General features: G+C 44.1%; 1 protein-coding gene across 1 annotated transcript; it reads left to right on the top strand.

Annotated features, from left to right (window-relative positions):
- Positions 1–1,596: 1,596 nt before the first annotated feature.
- Positions 1,597–22,704, top strand: uba6 (ubiquitin like modifier activating enzyme 6). The gene is made up of 33 exons (XM_072670308.1): positions 1,597–1,666; positions 4,164–4,246; positions 4,449–4,543; positions 5,360–5,388; positions 5,809–5,903; positions 6,277–6,388; positions 6,725–6,805; positions 6,963–7,085; positions 7,514–7,637; positions 8,121–8,224; positions 9,241–9,303; positions 9,442–9,518; positions 9,610–9,676; positions 10,320–10,463; positions 10,655–10,722; positions 10,907–10,985; positions 12,596–12,676; positions 12,785–12,862; positions 13,092–13,273; positions 13,369–13,474; positions 13,631–13,720; positions 15,035–15,115; positions 16,438–16,566; positions 16,788–16,839; positions 16,991–17,054; positions 17,637–17,706; positions 17,806–17,877; positions 18,045–18,168; positions 18,461–18,654; positions 20,000–20,127; positions 20,300–20,387; positions 20,546–20,640; positions 21,045–22,704. Exons 2-33 carry the CDS (start codon positions 4,209–4,211, stop codon positions 21,193–21,195), a joined length of 3,084 nt encoding a protein of 1,027 aa, XP_072526409.1. The 5' UTR covers positions 1,597–1,666; positions 4,164–4,208; the 3' UTR covers positions 21,196–22,704.
- Positions 22,705–24,838: the final 2,134 nt, after the last annotated feature.

Below are 24,838 nucleotides of genomic sequence, written 5' to 3'. Positions count from 1 at the left end.
TAGGTGTTGGATGGTAACTGTCAGTCCTGGCCTTCCTCGAAGACTGGTCTGTGTGGTCATGTCCAGAACTTGTTGTCTCCAAGGGTGACCAGAACAGGCTGGTTAATGTGGACCCAATGTGGACCCTGACCTTTAGAATGCTCTCTGGCCCTTGAGGGGGGAATCTGTGTGTGTGTGTGTGTGTGTATGTAAAAGCCAAAATATTTACCTTCCAGTTGCTGAGGTCAGATTAGGCTGGTTTAGGTGTATCTACAGCAGCACTGTGCTGCAGTAATTCATTAGATAAGGGGGAAGACCCCACAAAGACAGCTATACGAGCTTGTATGTGTGTGTGTGTGTGTGTGTGTGTGTGTGTGTGTGTGTTTGAGTGAAAATGATGAAAGAGTATCTTCTCAATCATGCCCTCAGTTTGTGTTTGCAGATGAACTGTGGTCAATGTTTGACTGGTCTGGCAAACATGAACACACACACACACACACACACACACACACACACACAGCCTCCAGGCTCTTTTCTGTTTTCTACTATCAGTGAAATGCAAAAAAAAAAATCTCCCCATATTGTGCTGTGAATGAGCTACATTAAATGGACTAAAGTATTGGGACACCTGCTCATTCATTCATTGTTTCTTCTAAAATCAAGCGTCCAGGGAAAAAGGCTTCCTACTAGATTGGATGATCACCATCCTACCCCATCCATCATTCCAGAGACCACAATTCTTCCACTGCTCCACAGCTCAATGCTGGTGGGCTTAATAATACCCCTCTAGCCCTCTAGCATGGCGCAGTGCCAATAGGTTCATGTATATCTGATCCAGAGAGTCTTATTCTATTGGCAGTACTTCTCTACAGGGACTAGACTGGAAGCTGTGTGTGTGTGTGTGTGTGTGTGTGTGCGTGCGTTTGCAAATCTGTATCAGCAAGAGGTGCTAGTTTAAGTATCTGAAAGCATTAATTAGAGGGGGTGTCCACAAACATTTGGACACACAGTGTAGATCAGCGACTCTGTGCATGGGGTGCAGGTAAAATAATATATGTATATTTATTTTATTTTATTTTTGTACTTCTTTTACTAAACGTTTTTATATTTTTTTAATATTTTTAATGTTTAATCTTATTTTATCTCGTTTATATTTTAGGTATATAAGTAATGTTTGTGATCATCCAACATCCTGTAACACTCTAGTCTCTTGTTAAATGCAATCAAATCCTCACAGCAATGCTTCAAAATACCAGAGAGAAATCCTGTAGAGACAGTTAGTCCAAATAAAGCAGGATCAACTCATTAATACTTTTGATTTCAGAGAAAACGATAAAAGAGTAGGTGTCCCAATACTTTTGTCCGTATAGTGTTAGCTACCTAGCTAGCATCGTGGCGAAGCAACTTTATTGACTGAGCTTAATTAATAAAGGAACAGGAATCGTGTCAATTTTGTCTAAAAATATAAAGTAATAAATTAAGTGACATAGAACTACATTAAACTGAAATAACATCTAATACAATATAAATATATAAGCTAAAATGAACTGAAACAATGACTGAGAGGCTAAACTAAGCGGAGCTCCGCTGCTGTAGGCGGCGCTGTGAGGCGCTGAAACTGCAGCCGCCCGAACCAGCAGCCCGCAGAAGAAGTCTACTGCTCTCGGCCCCTCACGCACACTGACAGGTATCTAACTCTGCGCTCTTTTTCCCCTTTCTGCTCTAGAAACTGCGGGTTTAGTGTCAAAAGTCCGGGACAGACATTACGCAGCTCCCGTTTATTGTGAAAGAGGGGGTGGGGAGGCTCTTCACTCCCACCCAGTCCTTCCTTCCTTCTGTCAGTGCCGGAGAGCTCTGAGTTCAGGCCGGGTGCTGTGAGTAAGCGGAGTCGGGCTGCGTCCCTAACCACGCCCCTAGACACGCGTAGGGCACTACTTGGGTGTAGTCGGCGCTGGTTTACCGGCACGACCCGTGTAGTGCACTGCGTAGGGAGGTAGGGGCCAATTGAGATGCGGCCTGGGAGTCGGAGTGATTAGCTGCTAAGCTAGTGAGCGCTTACTGATTCAAACGACCGCAATAAAAATATAGCTAGCTAGTTTAGTTCACAGGAGTTGGTTATTTGTTAAATGTTAAACGAGGCGTTTATTTCCCTTGGTTTAGTGGAGTTGTGTTTAAATGATATGAAGGCTTAACTATCTGAATGTTGAGGAAGACGCTGAATAACAGGAGATCCAGCCGCCCGTTAACAGATCTGAGATCTGCCCCTGTCCCCTGCCCCTGCCCCTGCCCCGGCTCATCAGCGTGTCTGTGAGGTTAGGGTGTTTATGAGGGTTTCACGGGTGTATTGAATAGTTCGTGCTCTTGTCAGGGCAGATCTTGTATGGTGGACCACCTATTCCCTTAGTCATGGTCCCTCAGAGAGCTGCCAGTGTTGTGGCTAGGGAAATCTCCCATAATACCAGATGTCTGTACTGCTGTGTCATGTGTCTGTAATTTCTAATATTTTGGTGCTTTTTAATTCCTCATAATAAACACCAACAACATGAGCCCAGTTATTCTATAGGAATTCTATTCTATAGGAATATATATATATATATATATATATATAACCACTATCCTAATCTATTATTAGGATTATGCATCGACTTCGGCTGATCTTCGGCTGATCTTCGGCTGATCCCTTTATCGAACCCGATTCTCGCACCGCCGGTATTCTAGGCTTCATAAGCCAGGATCAGAGTAACCTACAGACATCATACACGCATAATAACAAACGGCAAGACCTTGACCTGTCATCAACCATCAGCGAGTAATCCAGCTCCTCTTCCATATAATAAGATCAGAGAAGGGAGGGGCTGCTAGCTCTTCTTTAGTCTCACAGACTTGGAATTTCAGAATAAAAGTCCTGAGCCCAGACAACACGGTGCCAACGTACCGCACAGTTATTCATTTTAGTGACCAATAAACAGAAACTGGGTTCTTTTCTATCTGTGTTCGTTTGTTATCGTTTGTTTTATAAAGTTAGTAAAGAAATAATTACGTCAGTCCTGATGCCTTAAGTCTCTCCCAGATGGGCAGGTATATGGTTTATTAATTCTCAATGGTGGTATTGATTCAGTGATGGGTATCGGCCAGATTTCATGTATCGGTATCTGTATCGGAACAGAAAACGATGGATCCGTGCATCCTTAATTTTAAGCCCAATCCAGTGTCTGTCCTCCACTGTTCTTACTACTGGGTTCTAGCAGACTGCCCTCTAATGTCCTTTTGACTGCCATCAGCCAAAAAGAACTGGTTTGCAGTGAAACATGGAAACTTCATCTAATATCTGTAAGTCTGTAGTGATTTCACAGAGTTTGAGAAAGCCTTTGTCCGGTTTCTGCTGCTTCTGCCCCCGCCACTGTAATTCACTGTGTGGGAGAATACTAATGCTGCAGGACAGCACAGTAGGGATATTTTGACAGTGAATAAGTCGATTGATTATTGAAACTTATTGAATTATTATTGAAAAATAATAACTCTTATATAACTTTCAGCTTTTAAATTTAAATAATAAATTAATAAATACATGTATTAATAAATAAACCTTAATTTAAAACAAGAATATGCAAAATAGCAACAATAAAATAACAAAAGTTTAAAACATTTTTTGAATCAGCGAAATAAAACAGGCACATATGAAGCAGTCGGTTAAGCTTTCAGGTTAAAAGTATTTTCTGTTACTGCATCCTTTGTATTAGAGACTTTTACTTTGACACGCTCTGTTTTTGGTTTGTATTAGAGACTTTTACTTTGACACGCTCTGTTTTTGGTTTGTATTAGAGACTTTTACTTTGACACGCTATGTTTTGGTTTGTATTAGAGACTTTTACTTTGACACGCTCTGTTTTTGGTTTGTATTAGAGACTTTTACTTTGACACGCTCTGTTTTTGGTTTGTATTAGAGACTTTTACTTTGACGTGCTCTGTTTTGTGATGTAGCGGTTGAGTGGATGTGTCTTTTCGAGTCTGGAGTCTTGTGAGGTCCGAGTCTCGGCGGGTCACAGCTGGTTTGGAGGCTTGAGGGGGTTCTCACACAGCGTTAGACAAGTGGTTTTAATGTTCTGGCTGATTGGTGAAGGAGAAAAATTGACCAACCCATCATTACCCAGTAAATCACCATCGAGCACTGCCTGTTTCTGCAGAGTCCGCAGGAGGAACAGCAAGACGCCCCCTCTCCCCCACCCGACATGGCCGACTCCATGGAGATAGACGATTCACTGTACAGGTAATCTTTCAAATCTGGGTCAAACTGCTTTGCAGGATGCAGCCAAATACTATACTGCCCCCTACGCTTCCTGTAGTGTACTGCAGTTTGTCACTATTACCATAATAGAGCAGTCAGGAATGCTTATGCACATCAGTGATAACTGCTGACTAAATTCTTTCTGTGTGTGTGTGTGTGTGTGTGTGTGTGTGTGTGTGTGTAGTCGGCAGCGGTACGTCCTGGGAGACAGTGCCATGCATCAGATGGCCCAGTCCTCTGTGTTTCTGAGTGGACTGGGGGCAGTGGGAGTGGAAATTGGTGAGTGGTGGTTTTGAAAATCTACAGTGTTTAATATCTCACAGTCCAGTCTGACTGACCTACCTGACCAATCGGCTTACAGCGAGGCTCTGAGCTAACGCTTTCCACTTCCCCAAACTGTCCCTTCCACCTTAAATAAACAACGCAGCATTTTACGCTCTGCTGTTGATCTGTTCACACGCTTAACTCCGGCACTGTTTAAGGTGGAACGGAGAGTTGGCATTGGAGCTAACTTTAGCCTTCGGTTTGGTTCTGCTAAAAGAAATCAAATTAAGTCAAATTAATCAAATTAAATGAAGCTCTGTTTAGTTTTACTCACCGAAATGAGCTCACAGATCAACTCCCATCTGGGGTAGTTTTCCGAAATAATGAGAGGTCCGTCTGCAGCAGCTGAGGGTCACGTCTATTACTGGCACCTAGAGGACGCATACCCAATCCATAAAAAAAAACAAAAAAACAATATATATATATATATATATATATATATATATATATATATATATATATAAATATATATATTTAATATATTAATTAATATATAATTTAATATATTAAATTAATTATTTATTTAATTTAATTTAATTTTTTAATGGATTGGGTTTCGGCTTTGAAAGTCTGCTGCAGCAGAGTGCCATCTGGCGTCCTCTCTCTCTCTCTCTCTCTCTCTCTCTTTATATATATGCCTGGAACGGCCGTTACCCGAGTCACTGGAGTCACTGTGTTTCTAAGAGCCCATCCTCCAGCACTGTGAAGTGTGTTTCTGTGTTAGTCTGCTAAGACTGAATTTGACTGTATAAAATATTTGTCTTTATACAGCTAAGAACATCGTCCTGGCTGGAGTGAAGGTAGGAAGGTGTCTTCTGTGGTCTTCTCCATTACTCATCAAATTTGTTGTCGCTGCTGGTCCTGTCATGTGCAAAATGTTAGGAACGTCCAAAGATGGACGTTCTTTTTGGAGCTGTCCGTGTCTATAGGGGCATTTTCTCCATCTTTGCATATCTTCTTCCATTCGCCCCTAAGGGCACTTGTCTGTAAGAGAATGCCCACATGCTTTATATCGAACTGTCCAGAAAAGTCTCAGCTCTTGCTATAATGAGACCCCCTGTGGCCTAGAGCACCGCGTGCAGAGCTAAGTGGAGCAGTGGAGTTTATGAATACAGTAGTATGTAAATGCCAGAAGACGGGTTTCCGAGTGTCTGTTGGTCACAGTTTAACTCCAGAGGGTTACCCCCCGTTTCTGAAAGCTGTGTGTTTTGTCTGTGCAGACGGTCACTTTGCACGACAGCAGACAGTGTGACGTCTGGGATCTGGGTACCAACTTCTTTATACGAGAGGAGGACGTTCAGAGCCAGAAGAAAAGGTAGGGGGCTCCCATTTAGTGAATTTCAATGAATTTAATGTAGCTGCATCCTATTGAAGTAAATTGAGCGAAGAGAAAGGGGGAGGGGCTTATGTATTCACCACCCCTCCCCCCATAGAGCTTGTGATGTTTTGAGAGGGTTTATTCTGGCTTGCTTCCTGGCACTCCCAATCGCGGATGACTCACCAGGGATGAAACCTGCACTTAGACAGTTGCGCCACTAAGCCTAAAGTCATCATGCCCAATGCCAGGCATCTTCTGTTGGGCTATAGATTATCGTTACCGTTATCGTTACAACCCTGTTATGTAGTAACTATGTAACTGACAGCACACTTTATGTATTCATGGTTATGCCTATGTCCCTCTCTCTCAGGGTGGAGGCTGTCCACTCTCGGGTGGCTGAATTGAACCCCTATGTTCAGGTCAGCGTCTCAAGCGTTGCCCTCGATGACAGCACTGACCTCAGCTTCCTGCTTAACTATCAGGTATAAGTTCATACCACACGCTGACATCCACACCCACACACCTTGAGTTACCAGAATTAACTACTACCTGGCTTGTAGCTACACTGGCCATTTTATTAGAAACACAGACACAACACAGCGTGGAGACACGCTCAGAGCCGGGCCAGTTGTGCTCTCTCGGACTCCGGCTGCTGATGGCAAGCAGCATGACCCGGTATTCGAACCAGCGATCCTCCAATCACTCAGATCTTTACCTGCTTAAAGGTTCTTCAAACTTCCACAACATGTGGTTCTTTATTGATCCATAAGATCCACTGAGCTACAGCATATTATGGTCTGTGTGTGTTCTGTCCACAGTGTGTCGTGCTGACGGAGACGCGGCTGAACTTGCAGAAGCGTATCAATCAATTCTGCCACTCTCAGCAGCCCCCGATCAGGGTACTGTATAAAATAATTATTATTAAAATCACTTAATTGGACAAATCTGATATTTTTATTAAGAAATCTGGCTAAAATATGCACCTCATTTATTATTCTTGTAAGCTGGTGTCTCTCAAAGTTCATTCGAATGGGATGTCGTCATGTTTTCCCGCAGTTCATTGGCTGCGATGTGTTGGGGATCTGCTCGCGGGTGTTCTGCGACTTCGGCGAGAACTTTGAGGTGTCGGACCCGACGGGGGAGGAGTCTAAAGAGCTTTTCATTCAGAGCATCACTCAGGTACTACACACAAACCTCCTCCACCTCTCCCCTTAACCTGCTAATACTGTGCAAAAGTCTCAGACCCTCTGAGTCAGCATGTATTTCCCAACCTCTAGTTTATCTAATCAGTCTAATCAATCCATACATCCAAAAGAATCAAATGTCTACACAAGGCTTCATATGAATCACTAAACTGAATCATGTCAGGCTTCATTTAGAAGTGCATTGTGCTTCGTTCAGAGCTGCACTAGTGGTGCTTGACCACCGGGGGGCAATGTTGTCTCTGTCAGATTCCCACTGTCATCTTGTCATCTTCCAGTTTTCTCTACAAGCTCCCCTTTATTTCTTTTCCCTCGTTATTAATAAATGGGCCAGTTAAAACATTTGATATTGTTGTCATCATTGATTAATGTTGTTTTTTTTGTGTGTGTTTTTGTCAAATATAGGACAGCCCTGGAATAGTGACCTGCATGGACAGCCGCACACACGGCCTGCAGACGGGGCAGAGCGTGTGTTTTAGGGAAATCAACGGCATGACTGAGCTTAATGGCACCTCTAGGCATGTTACAGGTACACACGCACCCACGCGCCTCACAGTCCGATTGGCTGAGAAATGCTGCTGATATTTGTGAGAGCTACGAGTTACGAGAGCTCCCGTTCATATTTCAACCAGTGGCTAGCTCCTCATTTCTAAAGGCCCTGACTGAACTTGATGGATGGACTGCTTTACGGCTCAATCTGTACCACAAAAGGTACCTTAACCAACCTCTGCCAACCTCTCTCAGGGGTGGACTGATGGCTCTTCCTTCCCACATCACTACTAGTGTGCGGTTGGTCAGCACAGACGTCTGTTGGCTGTTGTAGCGAAGCTGGGGAGCCCCGCTTTCCTTAGAGCATCCTGGATATCTAGCGATGCTGCATCAGCGGCAGTTGTCAGAGGAGACCTGTACTAGTCTTCACCCACTGTCTGTCACTGAGGAGAAAATGTACACTGTATCTTCTTCTAATGCACGCTTTGTGTATATGTGTGTGTGTGCGCGCGTGTGTGTGCAGTTATCTCTCCCTACAGCTTTGCAATAGGTGATACCTCATCCTTTCAGCCGTATCTCCATGGTGGAATCTTCCGCATGGTCAAGACCCCTAAAACCTACAGCTTTGTGCGTAAACATGAGCCTTCTTCACCTCTCCACACGTTCTCCGGGATTAGACCCAATAACATTCAGCGATCTATAAGCTCTACAGGCCTACAGGCGTAATACCGACTTATTGTTTTACTCCACTATTACCATACATTAGCAACACTACTGTGGCGCTTATGATATCTTAGTCATGTGAATGACTTTTATACCCACACAGATTACAGATTACGGTACGTGTCCACTGCACACGGCGCCTCACCAGGACTCCAGGACACCAGTAGTTCATCTACTTTCATTTAATACATTTAATTAATTCATTTAATGTAATAATTTAATGATTAATTAAAAAAAATAAGAATAATTATCTTCTCAAGTAGACCACTCTCACAAACCTGGTTCTTAAAAGGTGAAAAAAGTGAAATATTCCTTTGAAGTCTGGCAGTAATATAAATATTTCTTGCTTATATTTCCATTTGCTTACAACACCATCCAATGGCACGCGTTCCTGCTCAGATGAGCTGTTTTATATAAAACTATATTCGACTATAAATCTGGAGACGAAACCCTCTGAATGAGCTACCCCGTGCACCGGGGGAGGTAGTGAGTTTGGGGCAGCTGCCGGGCTTCTACATGCACTGGAAACGTACCCCTGCTGGGTGTTGCTTTTGCCTGATTGGTCAGCCGCAGGTCATGTTCGCGCCACCGACCCCTCACCGACTGATCCCACGACCCCTCGTGCCTTTATTGGCTACTGCCCATTAAAAATGAATGGAGACGAGTTCGTGTGCAGTGGACGTGTATCGTTAGTTTATTAGTAATGTCAGTATTTACGGTTATTATTAGCAATTATAGCATCATTTGCAGTGTGATGTCCGGTAGTCTGAGGCCGCTAGTACAAATACAGCGCGTTTCATTACATCATATTGTAGCATGATTTCCTATTTTTTAAGTATTTAGCAAAAACTGTTTATCTATTCATTTGTGTGCAGTTGTGCACTACAATGTAGCATGTGTGCATTTGTGTGTTCTTGTAGGAGACGATGGAGCAGCAGTTACATGATCCTCAGCTTCTTATTCCTGACTTCAGCAAACCCGAGGTGAGCTTAGACCTACTAGGGCTGCACGATCTATGAAAAAAAAAAAACACTACCGCCGCAGGAATTGATGCTTAGGTGTTAATAGTAGAGTTAAGCGTCCTCTCCGTAGCTCAATAATAAGACTCCGTTTCCCATCAGGCTCCGCTGCAGATCCACGTGACTATGCTCGCTCTGGATATCTTTCAGGAACAGCACAACAGGCTCCCCAACACAGGGTAAGGATTCACTTTCCTCTCATCGCTCATCTCTGTTGCATTCTGAGCCTCACTGATGAGCCTCACTGATGAGTCCCGCTGCTGTCTGTAGCTGCTTGCAGGATTCTGAGCTGTTGCTGAAGCTCGCCGAGGAGGTCAATGAAACGCTGAAAAACAAGGTGAGTCAGGTTTTAACTCTGATGAGGTCATTAGCGACTGTTTCTCAGTGTCCGAATGCATCATGTCAGACATTTAGACACCTGTCTAAACACCTGTCTAGACACCAACATCACACTATGAGTGACTATAACCTCAGGTTCTAGATATTGCTTTATTTATTTATTTATTTATTTATTTTATTTGTACCCAGTTTGGCCAATTACCCAATCCCTGTTCATGTGAACTTGCCCCCCAAAAAAACTAGGACTTTTCAATCCGCCCCTAACGCAGCACTTAGCAGCCAGCTCCCACACAACAGCTAACAGACACCTCTGCTGACCAACATCACAGTAGGAGTGAGGGAGCGAAGCCGGTTGTGCTCTCTCCGACTCCGGCTGATGATGGCAAGCAGCATGACCCAGGATTTAAAGCAGTAGTCTTGTCTTGTCTTGCATGTCTTGGCTGATTGACTGAAACTGGGATCAGTGGGAAATGATATTTGTGTAATTTTTATATTTTATTTCATTTATTTATTTATTTATTTTATGAACTGTTCCTTTAATATCTTTTCTTTTTTGTGAACTATTGCTTTAACTGTTTTGCTGATTCTGTGATTATAAACGCACGTCTTGGCTGTTTGTGTGCTTGTGTGCATCTGGTCAGGTGTGTGTGAACCCTTCGCTGGTACGATGTGTATCGCGCTGTGCGAGAGGCTGTCTCTCGCCTTTGGCAGCGGCAGTGGGGGGCGTGGCCAGTCAAGAAGTGCTGAAGGCCCTCACTGGAAAATTCACACCACTTCAACAGTGGGTAAGCTAGAATTAGACATCATTAATATTATTATTATTATTAATGTAAACATATGTGTGTGTGTGTATATATATATATATATATATATATATATATATATATATATATATATATATATATATATATTTTTTTTTTTTTTTTTTTTTTTTTTTATTTATGTCACTGAAATGCCATTTGGTGTGTGTGTGTAGTTTTATCTGGACGCATTAGAGGTGGTTCAGCCGCTCCAGTCTCTTCCTATTGAAGAGTTTGCACCAAGGTAAGTGGCAGTTCTAGGGACGGTGCAGGATTACAGGTGTATAGTTTTATATGTTACATATCTGTTCCCTTTTTTCTCCAAATATGGTACTTCCAATTAAGCTCTCCCCAGCGCTAGCAATGCTAATGTGAAGCCAGCAAGTCTTCTCTGAACCACTCTTGTTTGTTTGTAATTGTACGCACAGGGGAGATCGCTACGACGCTTTACGGGCGTGTATCGGCGAGACGTTGTGTTCGGAGCTTCATAAGCTTCAGGTTTTCATGGTGAGTGACCACTGTGGTCATCGCAAATCTCTTCAGTCTTCTCCAGGGAACACTCTGATCGCTATAGACCTCCAACTCTGCTCTGTTCCATTCTACTGTATTAAGACCTTTGCACCGTACTCATTCACTAAGCTATCTAATCGGCCAATCGCGCTGCAGCAGAGTCTCTAGAGTAAAAAAAAAAACGGTAAACGCAGTTCTGCAGCAGGAAAACGCCTTGTTGATGAGAGGTCAAGCTCAGGTCTTCAGGTGGATGGGCTATGACAATGTCAGATGGGTTCCACTCCTGTCAGCCTAGAACAGAAAGCTGAGACTGCAGGGGCAGTAGTGGGAATTTGTTGCCAACAGCATGAACCCATGGACCCAGCCTGCCTTGTGTCAGTGGTGCAGTGCAGTGGAGCATCTTACAGCTACGTCCTGCATGATCATGAACCGCACCGCGAAGCAAAAGGTGTCTCAAACTGCTGTTTTAGGAACATGTCAATGAGTTCAGTGGTCTATCCGCGGACAAGCTGTGTGAGCGCGCATTTGCACGCCGGTGTCAGCAATGGGTGCAATTAGAAGTGGTGTCCATTAGAGCTGCACCTAAACGATTAATCTAATGATTCTTTTTTCCATATTAGTCCATTAATCTAACAGCTCATTTTAGATTACTGTATTGTAAGTGTTAGGAATGAAAATACAGTCAAGCATTACATCTCCACCACAAGAGATGAAATAATTCAAGTAAAAGAAATAAGGTGCAACATTTACATTTACATTTACGGCATTTAGCAGACGCTCTTATCCAGAGCGACTTACAAAGTGCTTTGCTATTTACCCAAGAAAAGCCTTAGCTAGTTAGAATAGACTAAAAATACAAAAGATACCTCCAAGCTTAGACATTACTAAACACAAGACAATAAGGCGACCATAGAACTATTCGTCCAAGTACTCTCTGAAGAGGTGGGTCTTCAGTCTGCGTTTGAAGACAGCGAGCGACTCGGCCGTTCGGACATCCAGGGGCAGCTCGTTCCACCACTTTGGTGCCAGGACAGAAAAAAGCCTGGACTTTTACATTTAACAATGTAAAAGTCAAGCCACTTCCCAGAGGAACACTAGAGCTAATTTTACAGTCCAAAATCAAAAGAAATTCAGTAAAAAGTAGTTTTTTTAAACTAGCACATTTTTAAAGAATATTCTCAATGAGTTCAGTTATAGTTAACTTAAATGTGAACTTTTTTTTCTAACAGAATGACTCAAAGTAGTGCAGAAGTCAGATCCTTTAGTTGTGTTAGACTGTATTTAAGGGTAAACTGTATTAAAGCCTATCTTAAATGCACCTGATGTATAAATGGTTAAAAACACTAAAAGCCTAAAGACATTTTGTAAATTATATATATATATATATGTTGGCAGAGAGCCATTTGAGGAACCAGCTACGTGTGTTTTAAAGGTCCCGCTGTATCGAGAAAAGCCTTGGGTATCTACACTAAACGCTCACAAAATGGTTACTCTCACATAGTAGGCGCGGCCATCTTCGTGACGCATAGTGTCCGTAAACATTTGGCCATATAGTGAATTTCTTGTGTTTTTTTTTTTTTTTAGAATGTTTATGCTTGTGTTCGCAGGTGGGCTGCGGCGCCATTGGCTGCGAGATGCTGAAGAATTTTGCACTGCTCGGCGTGGGATTGGCCAGATGCTCAGGAGAGGTAGGGTCCACGGTTTCAGCTTTGTGGAAGTGGTGTGTTGAAGTACATCGAACTGCTGTCCTCTGTATACGTAACGTTTGATTTGTGTTTGTGCTCCTGCCACAACAGATCTGCATCACTGATCCAGATCTAATAGAGAAGTCCAACCTCAACCGCCAGTTTCTCTTCAGACCCCGTCATATACAGGTGGCGTAAACCTTATTCAATGAACTAAACACACTGACTGACACACCTACCTATACCCTGAAACCACCCGAATCTTTTAAAAAAAATCCTGATATCACCTGGCGGTACTTGCCAGGCTGCTAGGTGGTTGCTATGGTATCCATACCAGGGTTATTTCACTGGGCAGTAACTAATTCGTCTTCACTGATCAGACATTCTGCGCCTCTTGCTTCTTCCTTCTTCTGCGCAGAAGCCGAAGAGCATCACGGCCGCCGGAGCTACGCTAGAAATCAATCCAGAGCTGCAGATAGACGCCCACCTGAACAAAGTGTGCCCTGCCACAGAGGACACGTACAGCGACGCCTTCTACTCACGCCTCAAGCTGGTGGTCACCGCACTGGACAACGTGGAGGCCAGGCGATATGTGGACAGGTAAGAGACTGGCGTCTGGATTCACTCGAAGACTGCTGAAGGCGCCGTGTGTTTATTGTTAGTCACCCCTGATTGGATGATTTGTTGCTTTGCAGTCGGAGCGTGTCCAATCAGAAAGCCTTGCTCGACTCGGGTACCATGGGAACAAAAGGTCACACGGAGATCATCGTGCCAAACCTGACCGAGTCCTACAACAGTCACGTGAGTGTCTGGCTAATGGGAAAATGAATGGTTGGAAAATTATACCAGCTTACCAATACCAGTAAAACCAGTCCTCAGTACAGGCCAGTATGGGCCAAATGATGGGAGCATGTGTGTGTGTGTGTGTTAACGCTGTTTGGTCGTTGTGTGCTACAGAGGGATCCACCAGAGGAGGAGATTCCTTTCTGCACTCTTAAGTCTTTCCCTGCTGTGATTGAGCACACCATACAGTGGGCCAGGGACAAGGTCAGCCACACACACACACTCCATATCCAAGCACAAACGGATACACTGGACATTCCTTCTAATAGAAGCATCCAGTTGCACTCATTGCTGACACTGATGTGCAAATGCACACACACTCACAGCTTGTCTAGTCCTTGTAGAGAAGAACTGCCAATAGAATAGGACTCTCTGGAGCAGGTAAACATGAACCTATTGGCACCAGGCTACCTAATGCCTAAAGGCGTGGGCTAGCGGGGTATTACAAAGCCCCCCAGCAGCATTGAGCTGTGGAGCAGTGGAAGAACTGTGTTCTCTGGAATGATGGATGGCACTCCAGCCAAGTTTGGGATGAGGTGGGGTAGCGATCATCCAACATCCTAATGCTAATATTGCTAACAAATGCTGGATATGGGCTCTCACCAATTTTATCTCTCTGAAGTCTCTCAAAACACACCCAGATCTTCAGCTAGTTCGTTAACGGCCGCAGGAGCCGCTTGAAGTACCTGGGTCCATGTTTACTCTTCTTACAATATATGGTGTCTTTCCACCACTGGGGTCCAGTTCTACTCCTTTAGTAATAATACTACCAATCCAGCTCATCTCCCATATAATAAGAACAGAGAAGGGAGGGGCTGCTCGCTCCTCTTTAGTCTCACAGACTTCGAATTTCAGAATAAAAGTCCTGTAACTAAAAATGTATTCAATTTAGTGACCAATAAACAGAAACTGGGTTCATTTCTATCTGTGTTCATTTGCTGTAGTTTGTTTTACAAAGTTAGTAAAGTAATGATTGGATCAATCCTGATGCCTTAAGTCTCTCCTAGATGGTCAGGTTTATGGTTTATTAATTCAACAGTGGTATCTGATCAGTATCGGCTGATACTTGGACAGTTTTAGTTCAGGATACAGTGTGATTCATGTGCCCAAAAAGATCCTCATCAATAAACCCCCACAAAAAGCCCACCGGGCCAGTCAGTTCATCAGTGTTATCCTGTGTTATCCCCATTTCTGCCTGTTATGCTATGGGTAACCACCGATTTCTAGCCTCTACTTTCTACCTCACTTATATTCAAAGTGGTTAATGGGCAAGACCACCACGTATTAGCCTTATTAAAACATATTTCTGTAGTTTTACAACCATACATGCAAAACCATGAACCCTGGATCACACTGCTGAGCAGTTTGCAATCTACTGAGTGGTCATCCAATCACCACGTAAACCCAGCTTTGCAGAAAAACTACAGTCCTTACATCACTTCCTTTAGGTTCTTCAGGCGGCAGGATCGGGCAGGTTTAATTCAGGGTATTTATTTGTTTGTTTCTCTTTGTGTTCAGTTTGAAAGTGCCTTTTCACACAAGCCCTCCATGTTCAACATGTTCTGGCAGAACCACCTGTCAGCGGAAGATGTATTACAGGTAAGGGAGTGTGCGTTTGTGTGTGTGTGTGTGTGTGTGTGTCCGAACTGTGCTGCAGTTGTCATCTGAGTCCTAGGTGCACATGAGTTCAGAAAGGGAGTGCTGGAGTTCAGAGAGTGCCTCAGAGTGCACAGGAGGTCACCGGAGTCCTTTGAGTGCGCTGCGATTCATCAGAGCGTGGGCGGGTTGGTGGCTGAGAGAGGTTGCAGAGAGGGCGCGCGAGTGCATTCAGGGTTTCTGAAAGTGCAAACGAGTTCATTACAGTTCATGAGGGGTTAGCGAGTTCCGCTGAGAAGCTGCAGACAGGTGTCTGGCACCTTTACAGTGCAGGGCATGGCATTTTTTTGGCCACGCCGCCGCCTTATTCTCACTGTGTGTGTGTGTGTGTGCTTACATAAGATGAAGCAGTTTTTGAGTGGGGGAAAAAAAATGAACACCATGCAGAAGATCTCAGACCATAAATAAACGCTGCGGGTGTGATTGCAGCTCAGCAGCGATAGGGTGCCAAATATTTAGACCAAAAGATGGTCGGCCCAAGGACTCCTTTAATACATCTGGCTAAGAGCTGCGTCTACAAACTTTTGGCCAAACTGTGGTGTGGTGTTGCCGAAGCGGTTGCCCATAAGCTCCTCCAAGGAGCCCTCCTCCTGGAGGGCATGGGAGAGAAGGATCTGTGGTAGAGTGACCTCATCAGTGGGACCTTTCCGAACATTGCGCCTTTCATTCCTGTGGGGGGAAAGAATGTATGAAAAAAATATATATTTTATTTTTTTTGGAAAGCTGCACGTCGGATCGGTTCAACTACGCAATTGGGTTTATGATTTTGCCAAATTTGATGTTTGCTGCTCAAAAAGCGTGTCCTGTCGAAATCCGAATTTTTGGATAAAGTTAATGGACGCATGTCAACGCATTCCTATGGGGCAGTTTTGGCCACACTAGCATTTTTCATCCGCTTCCTGTTCAAAAACTATTGGACTGATCCAAAAGCTGTAGATAAGCCCATGTGTCATTTACATGACGCACAATTTATCGTTAACACCTGCACGCAATATGACTTTCGTGGGAGAGTCATCAGAAGAAGACCTTTCCTGCGTCCTCGCCATAAAATTCATCAAACGTTTGAAAGGAAAGATAGGAAGCAGCATTTCATTAGAAGAACGCCTCTCCAACTGTTAAGCATGGGGGTTGTATTGCAGCCAGTGCGAATGAATAGACCAATAGAAATGCACCACAATGTCCACTGAACCTCAAGAAGGTTCCTCTCCGAAAGTTAAATATGTCTGTCTTTCTGTGCGCGTGTGTGTGTGTGTATGTGTGTGTAGAGAATGAAGGCGGGGGAGAGCATGGAGGGGGCGTTTCAGGTCATTAAGCTGCTGAGCCGAAGACCCACACACTGGGAGCACTGCCTGACCCTCGCACGCCTCAAATTCGACAAGTACTTCAAGAGAAAGGTACTGTCGTCTTTCATTTTTAGCACCTTTGCCGTTTCAGGCCTTAGACGGGAACACCATGTGGAGGCCTGTTTTAGATCAGGATCAGTAACGCTCACAACGTTCTCTATAGTAGCAGTGACCTCATTTATCACGAGAACAGTAAGGCATGGTGGCTTAAGCTGCTACGTCACGTAGAATTTCCTGCATCGTGACCGTAATAATGTCCTTTGCTTTGTCAGGCACTACAACTACTGCACTCATTTCCACTGGATACCAGACTAAAAGACGGCAGTAAGTCTCTCTCCCACACACACACACACACACACACACACACACACACACACACACACACGTTTTTTGTATCGATGTGTAGTAGATATAAATATATATAATATTATCTAAAATCTATCAACACCCCCCCCCCTCTTTTTTCCCCCCCCAGGTCTCTTCTGGCAGTCTCCCAAACGTCCCCCGTCTCCTGTAGAATTTGATGTCAAGGACCCACTGTGAGTGAAAGCACTTCAACGATGATGCTCAAGTTCTGAACGAAATCCTAGCAGATTCCCAACAGACATCACTTCACAGAGTGTACCACCACACACACACACACACACACACACACACACACACACACACACACACACACACACATACATGCACAGTGTTGTAAAGGAGCTGGGAGATGAATGGTCAGGGAGGTCAGACTGGGTTGTAAGCTATTAAAATGTTCATTTTAAAGAAAGCGTTACTAAATCAATCAGTCCAGAATGTCTTCATTACCAGCACATCCTAAGAAACGAATAAGCAGATTAATTAATAAAGGTATTCTGAATGTAATTGAGTTGGAACCAATTTTAGCTTTTGTATTAGCGGCTAACTGGTAACGTTACCATACTTAACAGTTCAAATAAAGCTCTGTTCTGTTTTAATGACCGAACATGCAGATAACAGCAGTGTCCACTAATTCTAATCACTAATGATCTATTTATAGTCATTTCCGGTCGAGTTATCTGTCTCCAGATGTTCACAGCAAGGTTCATAATTTATTTATTTAGATAAGTTTGTACGATTTGTTCTTTCTTTTTTAGGCACTTTGGTTTCGTGGTCAGCACAGCTCGACTGTTCGCAGGAATTTACAACGTGCCATATTCAGAAAAGGTACCGCTGAAATACTGTCTTGCTATTTTTCTCAAATTCTTTGAATGCCTTTGTTTGCTGTGTTCTTTGATTAAGTGTTTGTGTTTGTTCCAACAATAGTGTCTCTCTCACGAGGCTGTATCCAGCATTTTAGCGGTGGTGGATGTCCCAGAATACAAACCAGCAGAGAAGGTAGCCCATGCTTCACATCATTTCATGAGTCTACCTCTCTACAAGGGTGCCATTAGGCCTTGAAATAGCTTTTGGTACCTTTTAGTTAATGCTATTTGCATTTAATTTTGATTGATTCTTGAGTTGTTAAAACGCCTGTAATTGTGGTGGTGTGTGCGTGTGTTTAGCGTATTGAGACAGATGAGACCGCGAAGAAGCCTGATCAGATGAAGCTGACTGTCAGCAGTGAGGAGGAGAGAGAAGCCATATCACAACTAGAGGAGGCCATCAGCTCTGGTTTCATCAGACCAGGTACAGACACACACGCTCATATGGTACAGCAAGTATTTGGCCAATGGCACAACATTTTTTGCCATTTTTGCAAGGTCTGAGCTTAGACTTGTCCATTCCAAAATGTTACATTGGCTGATTTGCTTAGAGTCGCTGACAGATAACCTGATGTTCTCTTGAAGAATTTGCTGGTACAGTCGAGACCTCACAGGTGCTTAATAGCAAGTGATCCTGGTCCCAAGGTTGGATACAGTTCTACTAAGGGAATGCAGTGTTCGGTTTTCATCAAACACGTTGCCTCTAATCTCTGCAGAGAGCTTGCGCATGACACCGCTGATCTTTGAAAAGGATGACGACTCCAACGGCCACATGGACTTTGTAGAGTCGGCATCCGGGCTGCGGGCAAGGATGTACTCCATCGAGGCCGCTGACCGCCTCCAGACCAAACGCATCGCAGGAAAAATCATCCCTGCCATTGCTACGGCAACTGCTGCTGTTGCTGGCCTGGTGAGAATTTGTGTAAAAAGTTGGACTGCAAATACAGATTCTACCTTGCGTCCTGTAATGCACTGCATTTGTACTGTACATATGAATAAGACTGATCAGCACAGTGATTTATCAGTCTACTCAGGCTTTAGTAGAGCGCGGTAACACTGAGATAAATACCTGATCAGCACAGTAATTTATCAGTCTACTCAGGCTTTAGTAGAGCTCAGGAACACTGAGATAAATAACTGATCAGCACAGTGATTTATCAGTCTACTCAGGCTTTAGTAGAGTTCAGTAACGCTGAGATAAATAACTGATCAGCACAGTGATTTATCAGTCTACTCAGGCTTTAGTAGAGTTCAGTAACACTGAGATAAATAACTGATCAGCACAGTGATTTATCAGTCTACTCAGACTTTAGTAGAGCTCAGTAACACTGAGATAAATAACTGATCAGCACAGTGATTTATCAGTCTACTCAGGCTTTAGTAGAGCTCAGTAACACTGAGATAAATAACTGATCAGCACAGTGATTTATCAGTCTACTCAGGCTTTAGTAGAGCTCAGTAACATTGGAATAAATAACTGATCAGCACAGTGATTTATCAGTCTACTCAGACTTTAGTAGAGCTCAGTAACACTGAGATAAATAACTGATCAGCACAGTGATTTATCAGTCTACTCAGACTTTAGTAGAGCTCAGTAACACTGAGATAAATAACTGATCAGCACAGTGATTTATCAGTCTACTCAGGCTTTAGTAGAGCTCCGTAACGCTGAGATCAATAACTGATCAGCACAGTGATGTATCAGTCTACTCAGACTTTAGTAGAGTTCAGTAACACTAAGATTAATAACTGATCAGCACAGTGATTTATCAGTCTACTCAAGCTTTAGTAGAGTTCAGTAACACTGAGATTAATAACTGATCAGCACAGTGATTTATCAGTCTACTCAGACTTTAGTAGAGCTCAGTAACACTGAGATAAATAACTGATCAGCACAGTGATTTATCAGTCTACTCAGGCTTTAGTAGAGCTCAGTAACACTGAGATAAATAACTGATCAGCGCAGTGATTTATCAGTCTACTCAGGCTTTAGTAGAGCTCAGTAACATTGGAATAAATAACTGATCAGCACAGTGATTTATCAGTCTACTCAGGCTTTAGTAGAGCTCCGTAACGCTGAGATCAATAACTGATCAGCACAGTGATGTATCAGTCTACTCAGGCTTTAGTAGAGCTCAGTAACGCTGAGATCAATAACTGATTAGCACAGTGATTTATCAGTCTACTCAGGCTTTAGTAAGAGCTTCAGTGTTTATAAACAAGCTGTTGACCTATTTCTGTTGGAATGAACGCAGGTGGCGCTGGAGTTGATCAAGGTTGCTGCAGGATTTGGCTTCGAGTCATTTAAAAACTGCTTCTTCAACCTGGCCATTCCTGTGGTGGTCCTAACAGAGACTGCACAGGTCAAGAGGACTCAGATCAGGTAGCAAAAATATGCGCAGGTGCACGTGCACCTGATACTCTATGACTTATGGTATATACTGCAGTTGCCTTATGATAGTATATTGTCTATATACTGCAGCCACAACACACATTTTAAGGTCATTGGGTGTCTAGAACACACATGTCCGACTCTTCCTCTCTCTCTTTCTCAGAGATGACCTCTCCTTCTCCATCTGGGATCGCTGGACAATCGTTGGCCATGAGGACTTCACTCTGTCTGACTTCATGAATGCTGTCAGGGTAAGCCACGACAGACTACTACGGCACTAGTTGCACTACAATCACTGCCGTGGCGTTAACAGCGCTACTGTGCCAGCCTCTCTCAGCATCGCTACCGTGCCATTAGCAGTAGATCGTTGCCTTGGTGATTTGTTAACATTCATATGTCTTGTCGTCAGGAAAAGTATGGGATTGAACCCACGATGGTTGTTCATGGAGTGAAGATGCTCTACGTTCCTGTCATGCCCGGACACAGCAAGAGACTCAAACTGACGTAAGCTATCACTGCGTTTAAACATGCGACTGCATTCAGCACTGAATGGTCACCGTTTAGGGTCAACCCTCAGCTAAGAATGCGGGGCACCGAGTGGTCCGAGGTGCTGCCACTATGATTTGGGGGTCGCTGGTTTGAATCCCGGATCATGCTGCTTGCCATCAGCAGCCGGAGTCAGAGAGAGCACAATTTACAGTGGGTTGATGGTGCTTTCTCCCCACATCACTCCTAGGGGGAGCTGGTGAGTCGCACCTAGCCATGCTGTATCAAGAGGGAGGAGCATCTCCCTCATGTGTAGCTCACACACAGTTCCTGTAGGGGGTGACAAAGAGCCTTTTCCACAGCTATTAAGCTTTGAAATGAACTTTTTCATTGAGTCTATCTCTCTCTCTCTCTTTCTCTAGCATGCAGAAGCTGATCAAGCCCTCGGCAGACAGGAAGTACGTTGACCTCACCGTGTCTTTTGCCCCGGAAGCCGACGGGGACGAGGATCTGCCCGGCCCCCCAGTGCGCTACCACTTCAGCCGGGAGACAGAGAGTGGCGAGAGAGCCTGACGCACCCACACTCATACACACATGCATTTATACACAAACCCAAACACACTCACACACCTATACCTATTACCCCCTCCCCTACCTTGCCCTGTGGACCACTAGTGGAGTAGCACTTGATCAGACTTGATGTACATAGTACATTTTTTTTGTTTGTTTGGTTTTTCCTTTTTTCTACGGGTTTGTTATTTTATTGCATAGCTTTGTCTGTGCTGATGCCTTAAGAAACAAATATTGTGCGTCGATGTGACAATAATATCAAGGATAGGATATGAATATTATAACATTGACCCCCCCCCCCCCAAAAAAAAAAACAAAAAAAAAACACGACTGCAATCAGACAAGAGGAACGCAAGGCTTTCGATGCCCGCCGTTTTACTCAGTGAGGGAGAACGCCATAAACGGGTGCAGGTTGAAGGGGCAGAGGGCGAAGATCGGCCGATTCAGCAGAACAGTACAATGGGTTGACCTGAGTGTTCGGTAGTGCAGATTGGTGGGGAGTTGCTTACACACAGTGGTGTATTATAAGAAGAGAGTGAGGCCGGCCAAAGCTGCAGTTGGGCTCCATGTGCAGGGCTTGTGTGTCGGGTCACGGAGTTTCTGATGCCAACGTTACACTGACCTGCTGGAAGCCAGTGCTGTTAGACCAGCGTACTGAGCGGTGAGCTCAAACTCGGCCCAGAGGGTTTCTTAGTGGGGGATCATCTTTGTGGGTGCAATGAGAATGTGGGCTGTGGCAGCATTGTTTTCCAGATTTCTGCTCAAATAAAACATTGAGAAGTAAACCATCGAGTCCTTGGGTGTGAAACGGTTCATGTTAGAGAGACAAACCCACTCAGATTTCTGTACTGTGATGGTGATGATGGGAAGCTGGGGTCACACTGTCTACAAAACAAATATATAGGCCTTTTTTAATGTACTGTCCAAAACCACCAGGGAACCAACCTCCTGCATGTGCTTCTCCACCATTAATTACATTTTTTTTTAAGGATATTTTAGCCCGACATCACCTGAGCACAGTGTCCGGTTCCCATTCATCCACCACCACAAACAGTTCTGACTGTGACTTTCTCTACAAGTGGAACCTTTCCTCTCAAACCCCTCCGGACGATTCTGTTAAGGACTGAACACTGGCTGCATTGGTGTATACAGCCCAGCAGGACTTTGGTCGGCTCAGCTAGGCAACAAACTGGTGGGAAAGGGTCTAAAGTGGCTTGTATGGTATATTATGACCAGTGAGAACATGTGACAGCTGACTGTCCCAAGAATGAAAAGCCAGAGCTAATTGTAAGGGAGAATACTGTTTTGTTTTTTTCTTTTAATTTTTTTGGTTGCTCCCTTTGAAATGGCACAGAACTCTTAGTCATGATGTCCTCCGTATGTGTGGCTAAATGATGTCAGAAACTCCACGGCTAAAACCAGCGATAGAGGCGCGAGGCAGAATGATATTATGCATTATTACTGTGACTGGAGTATTCCGTTGAGTCCAATAAACATCAACTTTCAAAACTGTCATTATGGGATTTTATTTATTTATTATTATTATTATTATTAAGATATATTTTCGGGGGCTTCAGAAGTTGGTTGGTGATGTGCTAATGTCGGCCTGCCTTCCGCCAAATGAGCGCCAAAAGGTCCAGCGTCACGCGAGGCTTGCTTATCACTTCATGCTCGGTGTGCGGCAATCGTTACTGGTATTTGGGTTGTACCGTGAGGGGTTTTGGTTGGTGAATGCATCTTGGAGAGACGGATGAATTTGGCCTTATTCAGATTACTGGCAAATACACCTCTCAAATCCTCAACCACAGGGCCCAAGCCTGGGTGGTTCCACCACTTGGGAGTCCCTCCAAAGTTTAAGAAGAAGTTAGACTCTTCTAGCAGTAAGTACTGTAGTCTCTTAGCTTCAGAAGACATCACTAGTATTTAAAGAAACATTAACAGTAAGAAAATCAGGTTTCAACATGCTTAGGTGAAGACTGTGGTCAGCCTGAATACATAATAGGGGTACAACAAAGAGTCAGTACTTAGGGAAACCTTTAGCAGAAATCGCTGCTTTCTATAAAAGCTAAAAGTCTGTGAGCTATATGCCGCTGATACAGTTTTGGCTAATAAATGAAAGTAGTAATAAACGTAGCATGTTTGTTGTATATTGATGAAAACGCAGACGTTTTGGGGATTCTGTTCTGTGGAGTGATGAAACGGAACTGGAGCTTTTATGTACTGTGGATCGGTGGTGTGTCTGGAGGAGGAAGAATGAAGCATCCGCTGGAAAAAACACCCCACCTACAGCATGTGGACCTTCCAACAGGACAGTGATCCCAAGCATACCTGACAGTTCGCCGAGGCTTAGTTCCAGAAGAAGTCCTGGAAGATTCTGGAGTGGTCGTCACAGTCGCCTGATTTAAATATGTGGGCCCCAATGAAGAGCTCATTTAAAACCCAGTAAAGCGTTTCTCACAGATCCCGACTACACTATCATCATTTTCATAATCATTGGGTTCCCCCCTCCCACCAGAACCTGAAACACACAGAGTCAGACTGTTCACTGTTTCACATCTAGATCTACAGTGAGAGCTACAGCAAAGAACTGCATCATGTGGGTTCGTTCGTCCAATCCAAGCTTCAGGACTTGCTCGGGAGCAGACATTCTGCGGGCAGCACAGTAAAAACGGTATAAAAAAGGTCAGCCAGCAGAACAAACACAGCAGGAAAATGATCCTAAACACACCATAAAATCTGTTGCTGTGGACTGGCTCAAGATGTGGAGGCTGAGGGATTTGTCATGGCCCTCACAGTCCCCTGACCTAAACATCATCCAAAAAAAAAAAAAAAAAAAAAAATCTGTGGACAGTCCTCGAAAGAGCAAACTGCAGCAAGACGACCCAAGAATTAAGAAGTAGAAGCCTTGAAGAATAAGCAACTAATTAAGGTAGGAGATCCCCATAATCAATAATCACTTACTCAGTTCAGAAAGCCTCTTCTGCAGCTCATCTCTCTCCCCCCTGTAACTGGTTTCTCTCTGCAGTCAGGCTGCTGTAACTGGTCTCTCTCTACAGTCAGGTTGGTGTATCTGGTCTGTAACTGGTCTCTCTCTACAGTCAGATTGGTGTATCTGGTCTAACTGGTCTCTCTCTTTAGTCAGGGTGGTGTAACTGGTCTGTAACTGGTCTCTCTCTGCAGTCAGGTCGGTGTATCTGGTCTGTAACTGGTCTCTCTCTGCAGTCAGGTCAGTGTATCTGGTCTGTAACTGGTCTCTCTGCAGTCAGGTCAGTGTATCTGTGTCAGGTCAGTGTAACTGGCCTTAATTCACTGAAAGCCGACAAAGGGAGATGACCCCTGTGAAGAGTTTGCAGTCTAGGGGGTGAGGGGAAGGTAATTAGCTGTTAGGTGTAGGATCTTGTCATCTTGTCCTCTTCCATGTCCCAATGGAAGCGTTGCTGACCGGATCATAAACGACCACAGCAACCTTTATTATCAGGTGTAGGAACATCTTATATATGTGTGCTAGTTCATTTACTATCCAGTGTTACAACATGGGAAGGGAGGTGCCGAGGAGGAGCCTATGATGTAGTGGGTGAGTAGAGGATTGGGGAAGAGAATGGTCGGGGCCCAGTGTGTATCCCCAGGTGTGGTGTTATCCTGGGAG

Source organism: Salminus brasiliensis, chromosome 24 (genome assembly GCF_030463535.1).
Source record: "Salminus brasiliensis chromosome 24, fSalBra1.hap2, whole genome shotgun sequence".
Classification (NCBI taxonomy): domain Eukaryota; kingdom Metazoa; phylum Chordata; class Actinopteri; order Characiformes; family Bryconidae; genus Salminus; species Salminus brasiliensis.
This window is presented reverse-complemented; position numbering and strand designations above follow the sequence as displayed.